Genomic DNA, 8,762 nt, shown 5'->3' on the forward strand with positions numbered 1-8,762 from the left:
ACCGTAACACTAAACTGTTATAGTTTTTTTCATGATGACAGAGACAAAATAATTTTACAAGAATGATTATTACAATTCAAACAAGAACAGATATTGAGTCGTACTACATATGAAAACCTTGTACTTCCTTAATGTCGTAACGTAGGCCGAAAATCAAACAACAGCCCATCATTTTCGTATTGAGCTAGGCCCAAAAGCCCATGCCCAGCCCAAACTAACTAGATATTAAATAGTATGAGAAAAACCCTAATTCTAACATTTTTAAGCTTCTGCAAAACAACAGCCAATTACTCTTCAGTCTCAGCCGATCTTAAACCATGGGCCGCGTTCGCACAAAGACGGTGAAGAAATCGTCCCGTCAGGTAATCGAGCGGTACTATTCTCGAATGACCCTCGATTTTCACACCAACAAAAAGATTATCGAAGAAGTAGCTATAATCCCATCCAAGAGGCTCCGTAACAAGATTGCCGGTTTCTCGACCCATCTTATGAAACGTATCCAGAAAGGACCAGTTCGCGGGATTTCTCTTAAGCTTCAAGAAGAAGAGCGCGAGCGTCGCATGGATTTTGTCCCCGATGAATCGGCCATCAAGGTCGACCAAATCGAAGTTGATAAGGAAACACTTGATATGCTTTCGGTTCTTGGAATGGGTGATATTCCCGGCCTTGTTAAGGTTGATCCGGTTGCTGTTTCGGTTCCTCAAGTTGGGTTCGGTCGCGGTGGTGGACCCGGGAGGAGGTTTTGAGTGGTGGGTCTTCATGGATTTCATGGGTTTTTTTTAAGCTTCTATGTTTTTTTCTCTGTTTTGGGGTAGTTTCTAATTTTGTGTTTTTTATGGAACAGTACTAGTTAAGTGGAACTGAAATTTTATCAAGTGTGATGTGTACTTTATTTTTGAAGAAATCTGAAATGGGTAATTTTAGTTTCTGGTATGGTCGACTCCATTAATTTTTGTTTTTGAATTTCATTTTAGATTCTGAGCTAAGAGTTTAGTTGTTTGATTGATGCCCCCATTTGCATTCCAATTGGAGTAATGAATGCCAATTCTGGTTCTGCAGAAATTTCAAGCAAGACGTGAAAAAGATGTTTGCTTTATTAGGTTTATGTATGGTTTAATTCCAAATTTGTATGCTTTGGTGCTGTATCAATGCAAAATTTTCAATGGAAATTGTAAGCAAGAATTTGATAAGGTGATCTTTGTTGAGCTTTAATTAACAAACAAATGTTTATATATATTAGATTATAGCAAGCTCAAAAAAGACTGCAACTATTTAAAATCCTTTTCACAATCATGTAATTGTTCAAGTATTTTTATACCAAAGAATACAGAAACTGCTTTCTCAATCTGCACAAAAAACTCACCAAGCTTAACAAATCATAAAATATTTGACAGAAAACAAACCCTTATAAAACAAATCATAAAATATGTGATTATGTACTAAGAATTGAGGATGATCTTCATTTCTCGCTTCACTTTGGTGATATTGCTTTTGGTTCTTTTGGATGAGAAGATTTACCAGTAATTGCTTTCTTCACCTTGGAAATTGAGTTCTTGACTTTGGACCCAACACCTGATAGTATGTTTTGAGATTTCTTGGGTGGTTTAGTTTCAGCTTCTCTCGGTGCTTCCACCATCACTGGAGCATCCGAGCCAGAGTCGGTCTTATTCTGTTCCTCTCCTTCAGGTACTTCATCAGTTTTTAAATCTTTGGCTTGAATAGTTCCTGCAGCTTCCACCGGTGCTGCTTCCTTGCTTACTGTAAGTTCCCTCTCTTCAATCACACGTTCAGCCACCTCCACTTTCTTTTCTGTAGATTGTTGGAGTAGATCGGACAATGATAAATTACCAGTACCTGTGGATGCAGGTTCCAGTTTTATTTCAACACCTGAATTATCTGTTTTCTCTTCTCCATTATCAACCCCAGCTTTTTCAGGTTGCAAATCTCTTGCTTCAGGCTTCTCAATTGCTTCCCCTGGAACCTGTTTGTCAAGATTTATGTTAGTCTCCTATGTCTAAGCCTGGACCTGAAACTATTTATGTGTTCTATGTTATTCAGATTCGGACTAGAGTATTACATACAATTATGAGCTGGACACAGGTATATTCAGTGTTTTAAAGTTTTTCTATGTATTTGGAGGGTTATTGAAGAGACTGATATGGATACTTCAAGGAAAATGAAGAGTCGAAACAATACAGTTTATAGCAGCTCAACTTGCATTTGCTTCTAAAGTCCCTTGAAACTAGATTCTAGCCTGAAATTGTTTCTTTGCCTTCCATTTAAAATATCTCATCTCTCTTATATACTGTATTTTCACTTACAGTTATGGCTTCTTTCACGGCAACTGGCGCTTGTTCTTGATCCTTCACAGTTCGATCTTCTTCAACAATCTCTTTCTTAAATTTGTTGTTTGAACCATCGTCCTTTAGAGTTTCCACAGTGAGCTGTTTGTAAAATTAAGAGTGAAGAAAGATTTGAGGCAAGAGAAGAACAAGTTGAATAAAAGATGAGTGCCTCTGTACTGACCTTTTCATTTTGATTTTCTAATATTGGGGTTTCTGAGGTTTCATTTGTCTTGTCTCCCGCATGTTCATCTTTTAGCTCCTTAATCTGTCATGTTTGTTTCCACCATTAGGAGTTGTTGAGTTCATAAATAAATGATCAAAGCAAAGACAGTAAGAGAAAATAGATGTCACGAGTATGTGTCCAACATGAGTATGTTCAACTTATTTTTTCTAATTTTTTTATAAATTTGGAAGGTCCTTAGAGGATCAACTCCCAAACCCATGTCCAGGATGCATCAGGTACCTCAGTTGAATCCTCCACCGATGTAGACTTCTTGGTTATTTCTTCACTGGATTCGTCTGTTATTTTGTCTCCACCATGGCCAACTTCTGCTTCCTTTAGGTAAACCTCTTTGACATCTTCAACTTCAGCTTTCTCAGAGGATTCTGCAACTTTGTCCTGCAAATCTATTGGAACATATTCTTTAACAGGTGAACTTGTTATCTCTGTGTTTTCAATCGGCTCTAATTCCCTGGAAATCTGATTATCTGAACCCTTGGTACCTTCTGGATCTGACTTTGGTAATTCTAAACTTGATTCCTGATAAAAGATGAAATAACTCAGGTAGATTATATAATTTCAGTAGTGTGAATGTCCAATACCAGAAAACGTGTTCCAAATACTTTGGAAAAAACTGAAGAATCCGAATAACATAGACTACTCTCATGTATTTATCTCCCATTGAATCGAATTCTTTTTGTCTTTGCCTTTTAAAAACATCATTTAGTGCAAAAGTTCGAACCTCTTGTACCACTGTTGCGGTTTCTATCTTTGCAACTGAAGCTTGGGCAGGATTTCCAACAGTTTTATCCTCACAAACAATCTGCTTTTCAGCTATCTCATTTTCACTCATCTTTTGAGCTTCCACAACGTGCTGTTACAGATTAAAGCTTCAATATAGATAGATATATAGAGAGTCAAGACAAGAACAAGATTAACACATTTGAGTTTTCTTACCTCTTCAGTTTGAGTGGTTTCCAATGCTTTGTCTTCAATCAGTTTACCCTTTAGCTCGTCTTCTCCTAGGCCATCTTTCACCGGCAGTTCCGGTTCTGAAGTCAGATAAGATGTTTCAGCAACACCCTGGACCTGTCGACATATAATCGAGAAAGAATAAAGAAAGTAGATGGAAATTGTTAAGTGATGCATTTGCTTGATTACCTCTTCTTTTGAAACTTCATTCACTATGATTTCATTTGTTTTGTCACACTGATTTTCTTCATCTATTGCTTTGACAAGTTCCTCTTTGATTAATTCATTGTCAAAAGCCTTTTCACTTGTCTCAACTTCGACATTTGAGGCTCCTTCAACCTCTGTTGCTTGTTCTTGGATCTTCTCTGGAATCTCATCTTCTTTCACTTCAGTTTCCATTATTTTGTCATCTTCCTTTGTTTCAAGCTTAGTTGGTGCCTCAGTTATTGAAGCTTGAGCAACAGTAGTTTCTTGACCCGCAACAGCTTCAGGCAATGCTGAAGCTAGAATTTGATCCTTTGGTTCCTCCACTTGAATAGCACAAGCAGCACCAGTTTCAGCTTTCTTACCATCTCCAAGCTCATCAACCTCTTCTTTTTCCAAGCATATCTCTGCCATTTGCTTTGCATCAGATAATTCATCCTTAGAAGGCAATGTCAAAGATGTTGTCTGAATTTGATCTTTGGGTTCCTCATTTTGAAGACCCTGATCAACTATGGTTTCTTCTACTGAAACAACCTTGGGATCTGTCTCTTCTTCCTTTTGCAAGCTTACCTCTTCTATTGTTTTTGTTTCCGAAGAATCCTCCGAACTCTCATGTTTAACTATTTCAGCAACCTCTTGTATCTGTTCTTCTATCTTCTCACTCAATTGTGTGGTTTCAATTTCTTGCTCGGAAGCCAATGTCGTGGTAGAAGTTTGAAGACTTTGAGATAAGCATTCGGATGATGTTTCAGGCACAGCTTTGGCTTGTTCAACTTCATTCACTTCTGGTTCCAAGGCTGATTCTGTTTTCTCCAGTTCATGTTGTGGATTTTCGACCTCTTTAGTCTCTTGATTAGCATCACTCTCACAAGTTTCTAGACTCGTCTTGACTGAGCTCAAATTCACAAGCTCCTCATTCACCTTGGTGTTGTCTAAGCTTGTCTCAACTCCGACTTCTGTCAAAATTTCGTGACTCTTGTCTTGACAATCATGCTTGGATTCATCAACAATGTCCTTAATTTTTTCTTCTGATTCTGCATCTTTGGTGCCTGTACTTACAGGGTCTCCAGACTCTTGATCCTGTCTCCTATCTTCCGATTCTACGATGACGGATGCTTCTTGGTCCTTGATTGAATGATCTTCAAACTCCAAGTTTTTCGCCTCTACCTGTTCCTTTGATTCTCCTTCCTTCAGACATTCTTTTGAGACGGAACTGTAGTCTTCCACCTATCAATACATAGTTAAAAAGTTTCAAAAATTAAAGAAAATTTTAGAACATCATTAAAAAAGTCATGATGGAATAAAAACATGTTCTTTACCTCTTCAGACAAGATGACAGCCTTGGTAACCTCATAGGCATTTTGTTCAACCTCGGGTTTGTCTGCCGGTTCCTCGTTTATCTGTTTTTCACTTTCTTGGTTCTGAACCTCGGTAATGGTTTCATCGGCTTGGCTCTTGCTCAGTTCGGGGATTGGTTTCTTACTTTGTCCTTCATTATCATTCATGTTTATGACCTCGGGAATCTGATCCTGAGCTCCTTTTGGCACTTCAGTTTCTGCCAAGCTCTCAGCTAAATTACCTTCTTCTTGGATGGCCTTTTCGACATCTTTGTACATGCCTGAGGTGTCTCCTGAATCCACGGCTTCATCTGACGGCTTTCCATCTTCGATCTTCTCTTTTTCCAATCCTAAATCTGATAATTGTTCATCTTGCGATGTTTTTGCTACAGAGATGCATTCTCCAGTCTCCTGTTCTGTATGCACATATGATTCCTCGGCCAAGTGCTCCGGCCCAGTCTCTTTGGACTCTATTGTTGGAACATCTAATGTTGGATCATCTGCCTTTTCCATTAATATCTCATCTGTTGCTTGTGGCACAGGAGTTTCAGAGTGCTCATATGGAACTTTATCCTGCATTCCATCTTCTTCCCTGGATATCTCCTTGTCCTTCTCGCATGATAGGGAGGACTTGTCCTGTTCCACCTCATTGTCTGCACCATCTACGTGGACACTTTCATGTTCGGTTGTTGCTAGGCTGTTTTCTTCAGTGGCAACAACATTTTCTGTTTCCTGCTTTTTCTCTTCTGCATCTGCTTCAGCTTCCTTTAGCTTTGTCTCTTCTGGTTCCACTGCAGCCAGTGCAGATTCCCTGTCAGCAGCATCGATACTTTCTTCTACTAAGGTTTTCTCTTCAGCATCCTTGTTCAATTCCTCAAGCTCAGATGAAGAGCTTGCCTGTAAAAAGATTGGATGTGCAAGTTAGCAACTAACAATGGTCAAAAAGAACACATTTTTGGACCCAAATCGACTTTCATTTATATTAGCTGACCTTTTCTGTTACCTTCAATGGGGTGCTTTCATCTTCCTTTGTGCTTTCCTTCACAGTTTCATCACTAATCATTGAGCTCGAGATGTCAGATATAGGAGCTTCCTTTAGCTTTGTCTCTTCTGATTCTGCTGCAGCCGGTGCCGATTCCGGGTCAGCAGTATCGATACTTCCTTCTACTAAGGTTCTCTCTTCAGTATCCTTTTTTGAGTCTTGAATTTCTAATGAAGGACTTGCCTGTAAATCATTGAATGTTTAAGTTAGCAATTAACAATGGTAAAAAAAAATTAACAAATTTTTGGGCCCAAATCAATTTTCATTTGTATTAGCTGACATTTTCTGTTAACTTCAATGGGATGCTTTCATTTTCCTCTGTGCTTTCTTTCATGATTTCATCGCCAGTCGATGAACTCGAGATGTCAGCTATAGGATGTTCCTCCATTTCTGGTTCTTTACTCACCTGCATGATGAGCAAAATTTGAACAAAAAAGTACTACAAGGTAACATATAGAATAAGATTATAAACACGAATAAATCACGCTAATGTTTTATGATTCCTAATTTCCATAATCTTTACATATGGAACTTTCACTTGATTCTGCTGTAGCTCCGCTTACCTCTTCAAGCTTTGTTTCCACTTCCGCTGCAGGTTCATGCATGCAAGTGGCCTCCTCGTGTGGATTCTCATTCTCTTTCTTGGCGATCTCACTGATTTCCAAGGTTGTATCATTGTCCTTGATCTCTGAGGTTTCAGCTACTTTCGAGGTTAAGGTGTCTCCGATGCTATCAGAAATGATTTGGTCCTTTTCTCTTGCTGATGTTTCAATCAGATCAGTTGCCTCAGCACTCTCTTCCTTTCCCACTATGGCAGGCAGCTTCTCTGGTTCGGTGTCTTTTGTTTCTTCAATGCTTTTCTCTTCAAGTTTCTCTTGAACAATATCTGAGTGATCGTCCTTGCTAACTATTTCATTAGCCTCATTCGAGCTTTCAATTATCAGATCATGGTTATCACTCAAAGCTTGTTTCTTGAGTTCTAAGTTAGCCTCTTGTTTATTGGACTCAACATCAGCATTTTGGCTTGTTTCTTCTACAATACTCCCACATTTCTCTTCCGAAGAAGAATCATGGTCTGCAGTTGCCTCACTCTTCGACATCTTTCCATCATTCTCCGGTATCTTATCAGCTTTCAATGGAGTGTCATCAATCGTGTTATGATCTGGCATTTCACAGATCTCAGAAACCTCAGGTGACATTGAAAAACTTTCACCCTTGGATATTTCTGGATTCCCTTGAGAGACAGCATTCAAGGCTTCAACCCCATTATTACTGGCTAATTCTTGGTTGGTTGCTTTGTCCAAACATTCATCCGTTCCGGCAGGTGCGGCGACTCCACCTTCGGATTTCTTCAAATCCAAAATAGGTTTGCTAATCTCCTCTTCTGCTTTCTGCATAGATAATGAAGTTATTATTATTATCATTATTTTCATTGTATATTGGAGATATTTATAGCTGGAAAAAATATGCTTCTTTTGGTAACAAAATTAAATTTGGTAAATTTATTCATTTCTGATCATTCTTTCCTTTCCAGTATGAACAAATCTTAATTTCTGCAAAACTAAAACATATCTGTCAGAAATCAAATGCATATGCAGCTCACTGTTTTTACGAAGAACAGCGACATGAAGGCAAGTTAGCTGTCGGATTGTGTTATATCAGAATCAGATTCCTAATATCTTAGCCCACCATATTCAAGTTTTAAGGCAAAGTCAATCTATCTTATCACATTACTGTCAGCGGATGTATTTCTATATTGGCAATGCTACGGCTTTGCCAAATTGTTCGTGAGCATTTTAATGCATGAACCTATATGAGATAGACCTCTTCTCATGAATATGCCAACCATTTATGCTAGTAATTACGATAAATCGATTCATGTTAACAAATATTTAATGCTAGTTTAGCTAATCATGATCAAAGTATTTGATTGAACTTTCTAGATGTTTTGTTTATGAATCATAACAGAAGTTACCAGAAAAGCTAAAAAGCTAGATCCATTAAAGTGAGAAAGTTTCAGTGAAACACAAGAAACTGATCTCATGAATCTGGTTTCTGAAAGGGGATAGAAAAAGGATCTAAGGACCAGATCAGCTTTTGTTTTCGCCCTTTTATGTCTTAAAGAACTTAAAGATCATCATGTTTTAAGTGTTTCAACAACATCAAAAAGGTTGCATACTGCTAAACTAAAGTGACCTCTCTTGGCTTTCTGGTCAGAAATTGCAGTATCCTTGTTGGAAAACATCATATGATCTTTACTATACAGAGACAAAATACACAAAGCAAGCAAAACAAAAACATGTAATAGAGAAAAGAACTATTTACCACTACAGAAATGGGTTCTGGAATGATTTCTGCTTCAGTTGCCATCTTTTCATGGAGAAAAAAGTGATCAACTCCGAACCTGAATCGGAAAATCTGAACTTGAGAATACTATAGAAAATTGACTATGATTCTTCTGGAACTTTGATGAGTTTTTGAAAAATCGAAGGTTGGATTGTTAGATATGTAAGAATGATCAAAGGTGACAGCGATGATGTTTAAAGCAGGGTTATAAGGTGACAAATCCCACTTGGTATATGCTAATACACTTGCTGAGTTGGCCATATATGTCAATCGGGCCTACTGATTTGTCACTCACG

The 8,762-nt window shown here is 38.2% G+C and overlaps 2 protein-coding genes across 3 annotated transcripts; one reads left to right on the plus strand and one right to left on the minus strand.

Moving 5' to 3' along the window:
* Positions 1-249: 249 nt before the first annotated feature.
* On the plus strand, positions 250-933 carry LOC107926034 (40S ribosomal protein S17). Its single transcript, XM_016856801.2, has one exon. It carries the CDS (start codon positions 318-320, stop codon positions 744-746), a length of 429 nt encoding a protein of 142 aa, XP_016712290.1. The 5' UTR covers positions 250-317; the 3' UTR covers positions 747-933.
* A 336-nt stretch (positions 934-1,269) lies between these two features.
* Positions 1,270-8,762, minus strand: LOC107926033 (titin homolog). Of its 2 annotated transcripts, none has more exons than XM_016856800.2 (12): positions 8,446-8,762; positions 6,684-7,511; positions 6,401-6,526; positions 6,082-6,303; positions 5,061-5,975; positions 3,727-4,968; positions 3,523-3,654; positions 3,308-3,439; positions 2,809-3,105; positions 2,527-2,610; positions 2,322-2,444; positions 1,270-1,981 (listed from the first exon to the last, which is right to left on the minus strand). In XM_016856800.2, exons 1-12 carry the CDS (start codon positions 8,488-8,490, stop codon positions 1,472-1,474), a joined length of 4,656 nt encoding a protein of 1,551 aa, XP_016712289.2. In that variant the 5' UTR covers positions 8,491-8,762; the 3' UTR covers positions 1,270-1,471. The 2 variants fall into 2 exon arrangements, with proteins under 2 accessions (XP_016712289.2, XP_016712288.2); XM_016856799.2 differs by having other exon boundaries at positions 6,070-6,303; positions 8,446-8,696.

This window comes from Gossypium hirsutum, chromosome D04 (genome assembly GCF_007990345.1).
Source record: "Gossypium hirsutum isolate 1008001.06 chromosome D04, Gossypium_hirsutum_v2.1, whole genome shotgun sequence".
Lineage (NCBI taxonomy): Eukaryota > Viridiplantae > Streptophyta > Magnoliopsida > Malvales > Malvaceae > Gossypium > Gossypium hirsutum.